Below are 17,951 nucleotides of genomic sequence, written 5' to 3'. Positions count from 1 at the left end.
GCAAGGACAAGATATGACGATCTAATTAAGGCATCAGGTTTCACTTTCCGATAACATTGTTTCCGACTATCTTTTTAGAACCTTTTTAAAAGAGTTTGTTACTATACTATTTTAATTATAATTCAACATAATTTGCAATCATTTATGGACTAGAAAAAACTAATTTTCCTTATATTTTTTGTCTTGTTTCCAGTAAATATATTTAAAGATACCTAAAACAACATATACGTACATGTCTTAATATCTTATCAATTTTGCTTCACTTGTTTTCAGAGAATACATCTTAATTTTTCTTAGCTATTGCCATTGTTTTTTTAAACAAAACATTGTAAGTTTTATGCTTAATTTAATGGGATTACATTAATTTATTATATTTTGTGGATATATTTAGCTTTGAAGAGACTAAGCTGATTCAGTTATCATTAAATCAATAATTTCCTGAAATCATTCTACACCACATTTCTGACCAGAGACTGTAAAAACAGCATGAAATAGTATATTTCAGATTAAAGGAAGATATGGACAATGAAGAACAGTGCAAGCAACCAAAGAGCAATGATAGCAGGTAAATTACTGTATTATAACCGGTAAATTCGCAAATCAAAACCACACTGGCCTTAACTATCCTGTTTTTAAACAGCCCATATAACATTGCTGCCCTAAATAACACTATCGTCAGCTTAATAAATTTAGAGAGACCACAGCGCACAAGGCACACAGCTGACCCAAAAAAGACTGTCTCAATGGAAATTTTTCAGAGCTAAAAAGAATAATAAAGAAGAATGCAAACATTAAAGGAATAGTTCACACAAAAATGTAAATTCACCATCATCATTTACTCACACTCACGCTATATAATAAAAGGGAATGAGGACTGTCAAGCTCCAAAAAGACTCCATAAGACTTCATACAACAGCTTTGTATAAGAAGCTGAAAATTAAGTTGTCATTCACTACAAATGTTAACATCTCTCCTAGTTCTTGTTAAGGTGTTCATAAGAGTTAATGAGAGAAAAGTCTAATGTGTGAATGAATCATTTTGTGTCAGATCTATTTAATTAATCGTTTATCCAGTTCACAAAACTCAGTCTGATCCAGTTGTTGAGCATTGACTCAATGATCCGGTCACAATAGTTAACAGCTCACTGGAGGTGAAGATTATCAAAGAGTAACTGACATTCTGGTAGTCACACAAAGCTATCTATAGAATTATTATATATTAAAGATAAAACATATATTTCTATCGCTTAATAATCATTTCTGTCTTTTCCGGACTTTTATTACCTCCCACTTAGACTACTGTAACTTAATGTAAATCACCTTCAGATGGTTCTGAATGCTGCTGCAAGGCTCTTGACATCGGCCAAAAATATGACTATATGACCTCAATCTTAGTCTCTCTTTATTGGCTCTAGGTTTATTTTAAGATCCAGTTTAAGATGTTTGTTTTTAAAGCTTAAATGACCAAATCTCATCTTACATTAAAGATCTTATCCTCCCTTTTTCATCTAGCAGATGTAATGTAATATCATTGCGCCTGCTGCAGCCATGGTACGGCAGCAAAATTCCTTTATTATTATGCCAGAATGAGAGTATAGTTACTAGCCCTATCGGCCTAGAAAATCGGAACTTTTCATTTTCCGTCGGTCTTAGTACACGATGTATCTACAGAAGAGTCAAGTTTTAAATAGGAAAAATATCAAAACTCTTTGGTCATTTTTGAGCGAGATGCTAACGGTCTAATCAGATTCAATGAACCATGCTAAGCTATGCTAAAAGTGGCACCGCCAGACCCGAAAATCAGCTGAATGGATTAGAAAACGGTAAAACTCTTTAACTCTTGAGGTGTTGGAAAATTAGCCTATTTTCAAAAAAAGTGGAGTGTTCCTTTAAGATCTTCTAATAAAGCACTCTTGAATGTCCCACGATCTTGGCGTTTATTTGAGTATTATTTTATTTCATTTTATATTATGTATGCTGTGTAATTTACTTTACTATGTTTAAATGTGCTATACAAATGCACTTTAATTATTAGAAAACATTTATGATTCTTTTATGGTGCTTTTGATATGTAAGTAAAATGTGGAGACAGTTATTTATTGCAGATTTGGAGGTTTGCAATCGTTGTGCATTTTAATGCAGTTTGAGGAATACACAATGTGTGTGGGCACTGCTGCTGAAATCAAACTTTTTATATGCACATGATTCTGCTACATGTGTTATCCAAATGAACTTCTGAAACCCAACACAGTATTTTATTATCTTGCCTTACAAAGGAACTAAATGCATTAACATGTTAACTACAAAAAAGACATAGAAGACATTGAATTTTGCATCTTCTGACAGCCCTAATTTCACTCCCTCTGTCTCTCAAGGCTGTTTATTTGCTGCCTAAGATATCGATTTAGCTCTTATAATAAGAGGCTGGTGTCATACTAAAGCCAAAATATACTGCTAGGTTTAGAAGCGCAGCATTGCACATTGGAACACATTGGAAGAAATGTTGATGAATGACTGGATGAAATCCAGTGCAAAACCCCTAGGGAAATCATTTATAAACCTTAATTGGTGCTTTTCTGCCCTTTTGAGATTTAAATCTACTGTCCCTACCCACTGTTGCATGGAAAACAGCAACCAGTACATTAAAGGTGCCCTAGATTCAAAAATTGAATTTATATTGGCATAGTTAAATAACAAGAGTTCAGTACATGGAAAAGACATTCAGTGAGTCTCAAACTCAATTGTTTCCTCCTTCTTATATAAATCTCATTTGTTTAAAAGACCGAAGAACAGGCGAATCTCAACATAACACCGACTGTTACGCATCAGTTGGGGTGTACGCCCCCAATATTTGCATATGCCAGCCCATGATCGAGGCATTACACAAGGGCAGCCAGTATTAACGTCTGGATCTGTGCACAGCTGAATCAACAGACCAGGTAATTCATTGGGTCGAACTATCCCTTTAACCTCAAAAGTTACAAATGCACATCACTAAAAAGTAACTCACCTCCTCCGTTCTTCTGGCAAAGATAAGGGAAACGCCACACATTACCCAGGCCCACTGAGAAGCCCACCTGGGCCAGGATGTACTGCAGCTTACTGTTCCAGGCAGGTCGACCGTCTTCCAGGTCGGGGGAGATGTCTGGTTTGCCTATGGGCGGAGGGCCCCCTCCTGGCATGTTCATGCTCATCTGGCTGCTCTTGTAGTCCATGGGAGCCTCCAGCGCCAAAAGGTCGGCAACAGACTCTGTGACATGCTCGTTACTGTGCTCGCGCTGAGTCACTTTACTGCTTTTGGGCATGGCTGTGCCGTGTTGTGGTGATCCCAACAATTAAAGGTGTGAAAGAAGAGCAGGGCAGAATGGAGGTCACAATAACTGCCCCTTTGAATGAAGGTTTGTGCTCCTGTGAAAAGAGCATGAAAATATTAGAAATCATCCCACAAGAGACCAAATTATGGCTATGGGATTCATAATACAAATCATCTTCCAAACTCATGTCCATTTGTGTTACATTTAACTAAATAATATTTTTCTGGTGTTCTGTTGGCTGTTGAATTTTATAAATCAAGCTTAAATATTATTCTGATTTATTAAATCTATCATAGGATTGCTTTTGGCTCTGGACTATAGAATACATTTCATAAAAAGCTAAGCAATCTGTTGTAATGGAAGCCAAGGCAAGCACTGATAGGACAGATGGGAAGATTTGAACCCTCTGACCCTCTGCATTACAGTTTTGAACAGTACAGGCCTACTGGTATTATCCATGGTAAAATATCATAATTTTGCTAAATTACACTCATTAATGTAAAATACAGTAAAACAGTAATATTGTGAAATATTATTATAATTTAAAACAGTTCCTTATTTTGAGTATGTGATTTTTTGTGTAGTCCACTGGTAGTAAGACTAGTATAGTATAGTATAGAATAGGAATTTACTAGAAAAAAACTTCTGTCATGACAACTATCTGCATGCTGCTGTTCAATATAGCACACATTAATTACCCATAGCAGTTCTATACGGATGGAGTTGGGGAAGTTGGAGTGTTTTTGAAAGCACGCTGCAATGGCTACAGAAAATACTGACTAAGTATTTGAAGATTGTGCACACAAGCTTATTGGCTATTTCAACAGGAACCAGCTGTGCCCTTTAGAGAAGGATGTGATTGCAAGCAGATTGAGTTAAGGACCTATCAACCTGTGCCATCCAGAGTTTAATGACAGAACATGTTTTTGCAGTTATACGGTAGGGGGTGTCTTCTGAAAGTGTACAGAATCTCTGTTTCAAAACACAGGCGAAGAAGAAGCAGAAATAAGCGATAAAAGCATTGCTTGTGCACATGTAAATCATCAAACATTAAACAGCATATTTATCAAAATTGCCTAAAGTTACCAGATGAAACATTGACCCAGGAAGACGTATAGGACTGTGCAAGCTTTGGGGGTGTTTATGGACACGATAAACTCCATCTTTGTTTTGATCATTGTTCTAAATCTGATCCAAATGTAGTCTTGGACAAAAACACGTTTTTACCCACATTCAAGAACTGATAAAAAAAGAATGCATGAAGCTAGAATAAAATTTTTGTTGTTGTTGTTTTTGTTTAAAAGCAGAGGCTCTGTTCTTTCTTTTCATATACTGCATGTTCAGATATTCATATAAAAAAATATCATGGGGGCCTTGAAAGCTTTGTGAAAATTATCAAAAATGCAGGTGCTAGCTGACACCTTTTTAAAAAAAAATACTGGTGGGGAAAGAGTTAAAGTACATTCCTTCTGAGAATGAGCAACAAATATATATCTGGATACGTTAGATCGGTCATGGGCAATTTTTTGAGATCCTCCAATCAGAATGTTAGCAGCCGATCACGTGACCGGTTCGGAGATTTCAGAAAAATTCAAACAAGATGGCGGCCCCTCAGCGGCAGTGGAGCGGAGAAAAGGAGTGTGAACTTTTATCTTTTTACGCTACTAAGTTGTCATGCGTCAACCCAAAACATGGAATTTACCTCCGGTAACACTTTAGATTACAGCCCGGAAAGTACTGTGTAATTACAACAAATTTACAGCATAACTTTCAATAATTATAGTGTAACTATACAGTAAGTATGTGTAAGTATAGGGGAACAATATAAGTAGTAGTATTGGGAATAAAGGGGTAACAACCAGGAAAAATAACAAATTATTCATACTTTTAATATTTTATAACTAAGGGGTACGTATGACATAACTAAGGGGTAAATATGACATTACGGGCCGTATATTAAAGTGGAGCTTGTTACACTCTTTTTTCATGTAGTTACAGGGTAATTAATTAATAAAAATAAATAAATAAATAAAAACGCAAACAGTCATATCACTTGGAAAACTTTATTTGAAAAACAACTTATTTCAAAACAGATTTAAAGTTCTTCTTATTCGTTTCTCTTGCTTGGCTTCCTCCTCCTCTTGTTCCTCATTTTCTTTCTTTCCACTGATGAATCTTAAGAGGGAATCCCATTTGCTATTCTGTATTTAAAAAATACAGAACACCCGGAAATGTGCTCACCGTTTACTCATCTTTTACCCTCATGCCATCTGAGATGTATACGACTTTCCTTCTTAAGATGAACACAAAAAGGATTTTAGGAAAAAAATAAATAATCTGGGAACGCTTTATAATGCAAGCTCACGTGTTCCTAAATGTCGAAGCATCAAACATCACAAACAGCAATAACTACAGTAATCCATACGACCCTAATGGATGAATCGATGTCTTCTGAAGTGAAACGATATGTATTTGTAAGAAAAATACCAAATATTTGAATATTTTTAAAACTTTCAACCAGCTGTCTTCTGCGCGTGCAAGCGAGGGTTGAGAGTTCATGCTTGACGTAACTTGAAGCGTGACGTAAGCGTGCCGAGAAACTCACGCACATGTTGAATGCCGTCAGTTTTGTTTTTTTTTTTTTTGTAAAGCTCACAACAAAATACACAGAATAACAGATAATGAGAATGAGAAACAAACAAGACAGAATAACAGAGACGGCAGTTCTCGCGCGAGTTTCACACGAATCTCCCGCGAGAACGTCATGAAAGCTTCACGTTGCTCATTTCAATGTGCTTCATCGAACGCAAAGTCGACTCTCATGCAGGTGCTTGGTGACAGTTGGTCGGAAGCGAAAAGATGAATAGGCTAAACCAAACAAAATTTCAGGGTTTACTGTATTTTCTTATAATACAGAATAGCAACGGGATTCCTTCTTAAGATTCATCAGCTGAGAAACAAGAACAGGTGGAAGCCAAGCAAGAAACAACAACAACCAAAAAACGGACAAAACTTGTTGCTTTCTGTCAGGACTTTAGAGTTTGAAATGAAAAGTTGATTTAAAAAAATTAATAATAAGTGTTGTAGACCTGTTTTTAATAAAGTTGTTTTTCAAATAAAGGTTTTGGAGTCAGTGATATCAGATTGTTTGCATTTTATTAATTACTTACCCTGTAACTACATGAAACAAGAGGGTAACAAGCACCGCTTTAATTTACGGCCTGTAATGTCATATTTACCCCTTAGTTATAAAATATTTACAGTATGAATAATTTGTTATTTTCCTGGTTGTTACCCCTTTATTCCCAATACTTTACATACTGTTCCCCTATACTTACACATACTTACTGTATAGTTACACTATAATTATTGAAAGTTATGCTGTAAATTCGTTGTAATTACACAGTACTTTCCGGGCTGTAATCTAAAGCGTTACCTTACCTCCTATATTGCTTAAAATACCAACAACTGTCCGAAGTATTATGTGTATGCTGTAATGAAGCCACTGAATGATTACAGTTAAATATTAAAAAGACGGGGCGTTTGACACATGAATAGCTTTTGATGCGATCAACGCGGGTTCGAATCCGCCTTTTGCTGAACTCGCTCTTCTCCCTTTTCCTGTCACAAATCAGATCGGAAAGGCATTTATTTTTAATAAAAATGAAGAAAATATTTGAAAAGTTGAAATAAAGTGCCTAACAAGTGTTTATAATAAAGTATTTATTGAGTTGGCAATAGATTTGCTCCTCTCTGATTAGTTGCCCTGTGTCTCATCAGGTTGCCCGTCGACGCCAACATTGCCCAGCAACACTGCTCAAAAAGTTGCCCCGTGTACCTTGAGAGTATACTTCAAAGTGTACTTTCATAAACTAAAAAATGTGCTACAAGTATTTAAAGGATTAACATTAGTTCACTTTCCTCATCTGGTATCGTTTAAAGCCCTTTGAAGCAGCACTGAAACTGTATTTTTGACCTTCAACCGTTTGGGGCCAATTGAAGTCCACTATACGAAGAATAAAACCTTATAAAAAATTTTTATTTCTTTTCGACTGAAGAAAGAAGGACATGGACATCTTGGTGTCATGGGGGTGAGTAAATTATGAGGAAATTTTTATTTGAAAGTGAACTAATCCTTTAACTAGTAAACTATCTGTATAGCTATAAGTTCACTTGGAGCATAGCCTAGTTGCAGTACAATCAAAATACATAGTTGTAAACTTGTTGTGTACTCAAAGTTTACTACTGTTACACTTAAAGTACCCTTAAAAGTATACTTTTATGCACTAAAAAGTGGGCCAGTTTAGTCCAAAGTAGTTTTGAAATAGTATACTTACAAGTATACTACTAGTCCATTGATATTAGTGTCCTACATAAAGTGTACTTAAAAATATACTTAAACTTTACTTAATGCTGCCTTCACGTGCTCGGGGTTATTACGAGTTTCCTAGGTAAATATCGCACATGAATGCCCTCCCATTTCCCGATGAGCATTCAATCACAAATTCAGAATTGGGAATTATCACATTTCCGATAGCATGTCAAGTCAAGTCACCTTTATTTATATAGCGCTTTTTACAATGCAGATTGTGTCAAAGCAGCTTTACAGTGATAACTGGTATATAATTTGGCTGCACAGCCGCTCTTAAAGAATAGTGTCAATGCAGGCAGATCAAAGCACTGTTGAATAAATGTCAAGAATACTGTTGAATATCAAATGTCAAGTCAAATGTCAAGTGTCCCCAACTAAACAAGCCAAAGGCGACAGCAGCAAGGAACCCAAACTCCAACAGGTGACGTCAGGTGGCAATCAGGTGTTAAACGGAGAAAAAAACTTTGGGAGAAACCAGGCTAAGTCAGGGGGCCAGTTCTTCTCTGGCGAATGTGAAGGCAGCATAAGTATACTTAATAAAATTAACGTGAAGTATGCTTATTTTTTAAGGGTTGATGAATAGAATGTTCAAAAGAACAGCATTTATTTGAAGTGGAAATCTTTTGTAACATAAGTGTATTTACTGTGAAATTAATACATCTTTGCTGAATAAAAGTATTAGTTTCTTCAAAAAATCTAAACCAAAACTTTTGAATGGTACTGTATATAATACATAATTCATTCTATAATTGGTCTTTAAATCAAATTTATATGGGATGATCAATAAAAGCCATTTGCACTTTGTATGGCAGAATTAACATCAAAATTAACATTAACAAGTATAAAATATCTGCATAAAAATATTAATGAGAAGACAACAGTGACAAAAATCTTTTTTGTTACATTTGCAAGTACAATGTGGAGAAAGCAATTTATTGCAGATTTGGTTCAGGGTTTGCATTCATTTTAACGCAGTTTGAGGAATACACAATGTGTGTGGGCACTGCTGCTGAAATGAACCTGTCTTTTTATATGCATTACAGCATTATCTTTTACATGTGTCATCCAAGTGATCTTCTGAACCAAACACAGTATTCTGTTATCTTCCCTTACAAAAGGAACTAAATGCATTAACATGTTAACTACAAAAAAAAAAAAAAAAAAAAAGACATAGAAGACATTGAATTTTTGCATCTTTTGACAACCATAATTTCACTGCCTCTGTCTCTCAGGGCTGTTTATTTGCTCCCTAAGGTATAAAGGGCTGGTGTCATACTAAAACCAAAATTTACTGCTAGGTTTAACAGTGCAACATTGCACTGAAGTGTAAATTAGTGCTTTAAAATTAGTCTTAAAGGGTAGAGTCTTATCAGCAGCCTACTGGAAAGAATTTTGGTTTAGTCTTCAACTAATGGATGAGTACAAATCACAGCCTGAGATTAAAAAAGAAGCAGTCACTGACAAGCTTTTACTCTAGACCATAGGGATGCTTTTTATGATAAGTAAGGGAGAGGTGATGCATGAGCTGAGATTTTTATCTACTGAATGACTAGGGAATGTGGCAACAAAGCCGCCATCTTTGCTCTTCCCACCTCTGTTTATCTTTGGTAATGAGAAGCAGCCTGAGGCACTGAAAAGAATATATACAGCTTATCTCACATACAAGAGGACACAAAACGCTGCTGTGTTGCTAGGCGATGCCCACCCACCGCCCGTGACAACCTACAACCCGCATTCCAAAAAGGCTCAAATCTGCTTGGGGGACCATATGAGGAGGAATCCAACTACTGTAAAGAGCAAACATACACATCATATGAAATTATTAGCAAGTGCATTGTTTTGTGACATGGTCAATGATGATAAAACCATCAACGGACTATCACACACTGAGTTTGAACTTTCGCACCCACTGTGAAATTTTGCACAGTGTTCAAGTCCAAAACAGCCTGTCCGGGCAGCAGGCCAGTCAGTCCTCTACGTCATTATTGTGGAGGGGATTATATTTCAGTAGGGAGCAAACTAGACCTGAAGAATGCTGCTCACCCTTTGCTTAATCAGTCTCATTTTGCTGTGCATTAACACATGGGTGCTGATCACTCATAATGCAGTGAACGTGCTTGGTCAGTTGATTCTGAGGAATTCAACTAAGACACCCAAATCTAAGCCTCCCTGCTGGGGATTACATCTTTCAACCATTTCCCCAAGAATATAAAATGCGTTGCTGATCAGAGCCTACCACTGTGTATGGCTTCCCTTAGCAATAATGGTCTATATAACTAAATATCCTGTTGATTCAACTGCACATTATAATGTGCAAATGTAAATATATTTTATCTGTCTGGGTTGCTAGGCAATGAAGCTTGATGAAATTCTCACATCTCTGCTTCCTGTGAACCTGCATGCTCTCTGTATCAGAAGAGTGAGTGACAGCTCATCTTTCCAGGGCTTGAGAGCATCCATGAACCAAATTTAGTCAAATCCTTGAAATACAGAAGGTGGGTTGTGACCCAATCAAATTCCATAATAAGCAATCAATTTTCATATGTAGCAAGTAATCTATATATATCATGTTCAGAAAAAGATCACACTGATGTAATACAGGTATGATGGTAAGTGTAAATGCTGACTGTCTCCCTTGTGTCCACTTTTTTTCAAATCTCTTACATTACTACAATAGTTGTACTACAATATTGCGAATATTGTACTATACACTAAATGCTTAAAGGATTAGTTCATTTTCAAGTAAAATTTTCCTGATAATTTACTCACACCCATGTCATCCAAAATGTTCATGTCTTTCTTTCTTGTATGCCTACGCCTTCCCTATTCTACTTACAGAAAAATGAAAATGACTGATCGTTTTGCTAGATAAGACCCTTATTCCTCGTCTGCACTAAAACTGTCATTTTGACCTTCAACCGTTTGGAGGCCAGTGAAGTCCACTATAAGGAGAATAATCCTGGAATGTTTTCATCAAAAACCTTAATTTCTTTTTGACTGAAGAAAGAAAGACATGAACATCTTTAGAGATGTTCCAATACCCCTTTTCCATTCCCGATACCGATTCCGATACCTGAGCTCAGGGTATCGGCCGATACCGAGTACAGATCCGATACCAGGGTGAAGGGCTCTGAACCGGTTCAAGGAACGAAAACGAACGAACGAAAATTTGACAGGAACATAACCAGAAACGGAACCTGAATCAGATTTAATCGTTTTGAACAGAAACGCTCATTTGAAATGTCCATTAACCGGTTAATAACATTATTTTTTCATTCTATTTAATATTTTGCTGACGCTGACGCATCCAACGTGAGTGAAATGCCCGCGCTGACACGCTCGATCAGGCTCAGCTGTCATGTCATCATAGGTCAGGTAAATTACAATGGCAATGCCCTGGCATTAGTTTTTCCGATTATATATGTCACCCTTAGGCCTACATTTAAGTGAAAATGAATGTCAAGTAGGCTAATATGCAGCTTGTTGTGTGTTTTGAAACCAGCGAAAATTACAGGATATGTAACGCCACATCAGGCACATGCAGATGTTCAGAATAAAACTATAGGCTAACATAACACATATACAATAAAAGGGAATATTTAGGCCTATAGGCTACGCAAAATATTTCACCATATAATTAGGTCTACAGATTAACAAAACGAAAGTGGTTCATTGTGGCGCACTCCAGCAATCTAGGAAAGGAAACAGACATTCTGCTTGTTTTCGTTATTTAAATGTCTTTTGTAAATATATGAATTATGTCTGGCTTTTAAATTACGACCATAATCCATAAATTACGGAGTACAGTTTAGGAAAAAAACGTTCCAGTGGTCGCGCCAGCACCTCATGCGCGCGCACACAAATTCTTGCATTGCTTACTTGATATCGCAGCTCAGCTGTTAAATATTAAAGTAAAATACAATCAACCAAACATATAAAACACACTGCTCAATTCTGTAATACAATCTGCCGTCCCGTGACCACCGCCTGACTGTGCTGTTATGTGAAGAATGATGTCGATAATGCGAGTGAAGTACAAAGCTTACATAATAAATAGCCTAATAGTTTAGTATTTGTCTCGAAAATGGAAACAGTGCCGAATGAGAAAGGTATGCTTCAGATTCACTTTAAATTCAATTGTTTAGCATCTTATTTAGTTTTATTTCTAATAAATAACCCTGTTTTTCACTTCTTCGCTGCTCTAAACAGTGGTTGCTTATATTTAATTACTTGATGATACCGATGCTAGAATTTTTTCTTATATCGGTGGTATTTCCGATACTAGTATCGGAATCGGAACAACCCTAAACATCTTGGATGACAGGGGGGTGAGTAAATTATCAGGAAAATTTTATTTGAAAGTGAACTAATCCTTTAACTGAATAGATAAATAAAGTGTTTCCTCCCTCAATGCCAGAACAGAAAATGTTATGGAAAAACTAACTGGTGGCAGAGATTACGAAAACCAGTAGCCTCTTTAGGTAGTGGACAAAGACATTTGGGAAATTAACATGTCTTTTGGTGCTGCAAAAACTATTTAAATCTATTAACAATAAGTTGTTAATTCATTTAATTATTATACCCTCCCAATTGAAAAAGGTGTTAATGTATTAATTTTAAATATATGTACATGCCTATATTTCAACAACATTGAATGTTTCTGTAATGACGAAAGTTGCATTACCATAGCATGAAAATGAAAAGATGAGAAATTGAGCCACAAGAGATGAGATTTTCCTGATAAGTGTTCTGTTGGCTGTTGAATTGTATAACTCAAGCCTAAATATTATTCTGATTTATTAAAACTTAAATGAATCTTAAGACTACAGCATTACTTTCATGAGAAGCTGAGTTGTAATAGAAGCCAAGGAAAGCACAGGTAGGAGAGATACTGAATAGTATAGGGCTATGGTACAATAATTACATGAATTCATTTAGTAGACGTTCTTATCCAATGTGACAAATAAACACTGAAAACAGTTTATTACAAGAAACAACAACATGATATATGATATTGTTGAAATGTTTTCTTGAAGAATAAAAGTATTTCTTTAAATTTCTTCAAAATAAATCTTGCTGACCCCAAACATAGCCTATTTCATACGTTTCTGGAATGACAAATGTTGCATCAAAAAGGTAACACATAAAAATTACTGTACATTTTACAAGAAAATACTATTTCAGTCTTTCAAAAATGTAACGTTTAAATCAATGTGTTACTTCCTGTTTCTTTGTAATTGTTTATAAAATTTACACTAGCAATTTCTGAAAACTGTTTCTATAGGCCTACCCCCTTTTTTTCTTCATCAATGTATAGGCCTAGCCAAATACTCGTGAAAAGAAGTTCGAGTCAGAAGATAACCATAAGCCTACCATAACAACAGTAAGTTATTCGAGGACCAGTATATACGACAAAACATAACTCCTGTCCTCATTTATAACTCAATTATTTATTATAGTTTACTTATATCACAAGAAGAAAAACAACATTTGTGATTTGTTTAACACATATTGACTTGAATGTTGTTAACTGCCAAAAAGACATTTTGGTCGACCCCCCCTGAAGCTGGGAGTAATTAGCACAACAAATTGCGTCAACTAACAACTCGTTAACTTCCACACCGTAACTTTTTAAAATTTCCCCTTCATATTCACTTTTCAAACATAATTATTTGACTTAATACACAACTGAAAACGAGTAATGTAATTAAATAAATCACGTGCATCTTCGTCAGGCTTTCAGAGTAACTCGTCAGCTCAAGCATCACCTGAGGATGCGCCTGACTGCAGTCACGGTCAATGATACAATTCACCTAAACCCTCTCTCATTCACTGATCTTTCAACACAAACACGAGCGATACGCTTACAATAGTTTAAAAACACTAACACGTGGAAGTGATGTAGGCTATGTGAAGAGTACCACGCGTCTTGCAGCATCCTCAAGGTCAAATATTTGTGTTACGTTGACCTAAAACTGACGCGCCTCTGATGCCACGAGAAACCAAGTAAATAACAAACAAATGACTTGCAATTGCTGCTGTGAATTATCGACATGAACTGCGTGCAGCGTGATAAAACGCTCTATACATGACTGGAATACAAAATAAGTTTCCACGAGGCAATCATCGATGAAAAATGGCTTGCATCTTTTATCACGTCGCGTACTAAATGAAGAGAAAACATGGTCACTTACTGGATGTCGAAGAATGAGAATTAGATGCGAATGTGCTCAAATAGGTCTCAATGGTTGACAATAACCTGAAGAATCAATTTGATGGCTCCCATAGAATGAATCCTCGTTGATGTGCCGTTTCCACGCTCACGACTGAACCTGTCCAGAAATGCGCAGAGTGAGTGAGTGAGCGCGCCGCCTGACGCAAAGCCCACCGCGCACTATTGTGTATTCTCTATCAGCCCAAAATAGTAACTTTGGGGTCACGCTGACACATCCGTGGGCGTTGTCCGCGTCAACACTTCTAACCAACCCACTCTTTGATTTGTCCTCCAGCGGTTAAAATTCAAAGCACAACTTATTTCTCCTTACACGATTGGCAGTGAGCAAATTACTATAGGTATACGCTTGAGTCACGAACTCGTTCATACGTCAGCAGACGCGTAATCTGCGCATCCCCATCCCGTCCCGTCCAAATTCTGATGAAATACCTTTTGGCGATTGCAAAGTACTTACCTCCCACCTTTAAAATCCACAATGGTGTCCAAATCTGTCCAAAGGGCTGCAAGTCATGTCTTATTTAGTTCAAGACAAGGTTGTTTCCCCCACATTTTAAATCAATAAACTCCACTATGAACCCATCAAAGCAGTGAGAGATGACACTGGCTAAAATCTGGAGCTCTACTGATGCGTTTTCTTCTCTCAGAAAAGACAGTGTCTGCTATCAGAAAGGCTATTTCTTCGCACCTGCAGATGGGTCTGATTGTGTCTAACTCATTCTTCTTCCTGACATTGGAGGATTTATACCGTCCTTGGATCAGGCTGGTCTGGCTCAATTGAGTTTCTTTTCAATTTTGTTGTGTGAATTGAGATGGATATCGCAGATCACTGATTAATGTCTTCAGCAGATGTTTTTTAAAGCCATCCCATTAATCACATGTCTGCAGTCCTAAAGATAAAGAGTGATTTAGAATGCATCCCGTAAAGTGAATAGATGGTTAATGTAAAATACTTTTGTCATTTTCAGATTTCCATCCTTATGAATTACAATAGCCTAATGCACTGATTTAGACTTTGTCTGAGATCATTTTCAGATATCCATCCTTATGAATTACAGTAGCCTAATGCACTGATGTAACTGATCAGAAATCAATGCAATACTCAGCTTTTACCTTATGGGGAGTCCATTGAATGACGTTCTCCATGTTTTACAGAGACCAAACTCTGAATGTTTAGTCCCCTGGGTATGAGACAGAGCTGTCTGCACCTACTGTTTGGAGCCTGGAGAACAACAAACAGGTAACTCATAAGCCGGATATGTGTTTGTTTATGTGTGCCCATGTGTTTGATTCACATTAGCAGATGTGGCCCAGAGAAGCAGATGTCTAAAGAGTACCAAAGAGAGACTTTTTAGGGGCTGGATACACTCGCAGAAACCCCACCTGTGTTTTCATAGTGCTAAATGTCTAGACCCTGTGACAGAATTGACTTTTTCCGCATATTCTGCAATGATTTCCGCACTGCTTTTATTGGAAAATCTGTGGAATTGATAATTGGAAAGGGCTGCACTCTTACTGATCACAAAAAGCATGATTAAATTAACCAAAATATTTAATGCATTTACTGTAAATAATTACATTGTACCTGAATGAACAAGCAAAATTACTATATATATATATATATATATATATATATATATATATATATACTAAAAAGATATAAATGAAAATTTCAGTGTTTGTTATTTAAATTTCTGAATTTAATTTACTGACATTTTTTTTGATGAATTTATTGAAAATGTTATAATTTCAGACTTTGTTCTTGAATAAAAATGAATTAAAATCACTGAAAATGGATATTATGTTGACCACAATATACCAATATATGAAAGAACACATATTATTTACAGTGTTGCGGGTAACACGTTACAAGTAACTCGAGTTAAAGGTGCTAAAGAGGATCTTTTCGTCGACTGAGAAACCAAAGACTGTTACTGAGTTTTTTAAATGAGCGCATGCGTAAGAACAACCCCCTCCTTCGAAGGAACACCTCCCAAAACTTGTAAACGCTCGTATTGGAACACGAGTGTTTACCACCGGCATTTGCTGTGTCGTGTTAGTGGATTCATTATGTCGGACTCACCGCAGGTAACTCACAATCTGCAGTTGTTACTCCTGTCTCCGGACAAAAACATTGCATGCGGCGCCTGTGGAGTGTGGAAAGTTACTGGAGCGCGCAGCCGCGCTCGTCTCTCACAAGGAACGTCACGGCAGTGATTGACAAGCCAGAGGGCCAAGATTGGCTGATTTTTTTAATGCCCTACCTCGTGCACAGATGATGTATATTAATATTATTCCTTTCAGTGCACCTAATAAATAGTCTTTTATCAGTTAGTAAAGACAGTTTCAAGTAATATTGCAAAAATGTATAAAACAAAACATACTCTTTAGCACCTTTAAGTAATCAGATTACTTTAAATTTACAACAAAATTTCTGAGTTACTTTTTCAAATAATGAATGCAAGTTACTTTGTTTTCCCATGTACTGACTGAAAGCTCCACATGTTGAGAGAAATTGTGAGTAAGTGCAGAGGCGTTGTGTGTAAACATGACAGTTATTGTAGTTCTAGACAAAATATGAGCATTTATTCATCTCACTGGCACAAAAACAGAGTCAGTATTCCTCAAAATGAATAAAAACTGCAATAAATAAAAAAATGCAATCTGAGAATATTGCACAAACCTGCAATACTTATATTAAATTAAACAAATATACTTTGCCCAGGTGAGAAAAAGTAAAGCAAAAGCAATTTAAACCATTACTTTCCATAAAAAGTAACAAAGGAATGCAATTAGTTCCTTTTTTCAGGGAGTAACACAATACTGTAATGCATTACTTTTAAAATTAACTTTCCCCAACACTGATTATTTCTATACAGAATTTTTTAATACATTTTATTTTGTGTGGACCCTGATAATTAGGAATGTATCCCTATAACAATTAAAAGTTAAAGATATGTTTATTATTGAAAAATGTTCATGAAGTAGTTCTGCAAATATAAAGCAAGATTTACCATGGTCAAACATCTCAAGCAGTAATATTATATCTTCTAGATAAAAACATTCATTTTGAAAAAGAAAAATTCTCAAGGTCATTTTTGTAGATGTCTATTAATAAGAATTTAATCATTTTAAGTACAATCATTTTTTCATTGGCTCCTTTAGGGATGAATGTTAATAAACACAGGATTCTTGTTCTATGGAAATCTACAGATGGGCGTAGATCCGCGTGGGCTTTGTCATAGCCCATGTGACTACCTTCAGACATACGTATGTACTAGGTAAACTCTAGTAAGGTACAATGAGGATTTGAGCACCTCCCTTTCCACAGATGTCTAAGACACCGGGATGCTGCATGCAGACGTGCACAAACACAGCTAAAAATAGGACTGAAGTATCCAGCAATTCCCTCCCTGTGTTGAAGCCTGTAGCTCTGGGCACACTGGAGCATCCTCATCCCTGCAGCGAGCATGTGTGTGTGTGTGTGTGTGTGAATCACGAGGCTCTAGCTCTCTCTCATGGAGCACAGAGAGCTCCTCACCCTTCTCATGTGACTCACCTCGCCAGGGCCCACTGCTGGGATCTGTTGCTATGGCAACAGCAGATCATATGATTCTGACTCATACGGTGCGTGTATGTGTGTGTAAGTGTACTTGGGATTATGTTCTGGTGGCATGAATGAGCTACGGTGGCACACGCATGTCAGATCATGGTAAAGCGGTGCCTGTACTTGCAATCTGAAATCACACAGTGCACGCGTCACCTAACCTAAGACTTCTACTTCACACAAACACAGTACACATCATTAGCCATAGCATCAGTGTTTTATACAACCATAACTGTCAAATCCCTGCTGGCACAAGATAAATAACTATACAGCATAACAAGCTACAATCCCTAACTGCTGCAAACACAGCATCTGAACGCAGAACTTATGTAAACGTACAAGCAATATTACTAGGGTGGAATATAGAAATGTGAAGTTATATCAGATGTAGATTGTAAATGCCTTACTTCAGTATAAACACAATTTC

At 36.6% G+C, this 17,951-nt stretch overlaps 1 protein-coding gene across 2 annotated transcripts in view; it reads right to left on the bottom strand.

Annotated features, from left to right (window-relative positions):
- The window catches only part of slc6a17 (solute carrier family 6 member 17), a 32,021-nt gene extending 18,065 nt beyond the window's left edge, over window positions 1–13,956 (bottom strand). For both annotated transcript variants that reach the window (XM_067393791.1, XM_067393792.1), the window contains exons 1-2: window positions 13,880–13,956; window positions 3,010–3,407 (exon numbers count right to left, since the gene is read on the bottom strand). In XM_067393791.1, coding sequence (XP_067249892.1) covers window positions 3,010–3,304 — 295 coding nt within the window. In that variant the 5' untranslated portion in view covers window positions 3,305–3,407; window positions 13,880–13,956. The remainder of the gene's footprint in view (window positions 1–3,009; window positions 3,408–13,879) is intronic.
- Window positions 13,957–17,951: the final 3,995 nt, after the last annotated feature.

The sequence above is a fragment of the Chanodichthys erythropterus genome, chromosome 9 (assembly GCF_024489055.1).
Source record: "Chanodichthys erythropterus isolate Z2021 chromosome 9, ASM2448905v1, whole genome shotgun sequence".
Classification (NCBI taxonomy): domain Eukaryota; kingdom Metazoa; phylum Chordata; class Actinopteri; order Cypriniformes; family Xenocyprididae; genus Chanodichthys; species Chanodichthys erythropterus.
This window is presented reverse-complemented; position numbering and strand designations above follow the sequence as displayed.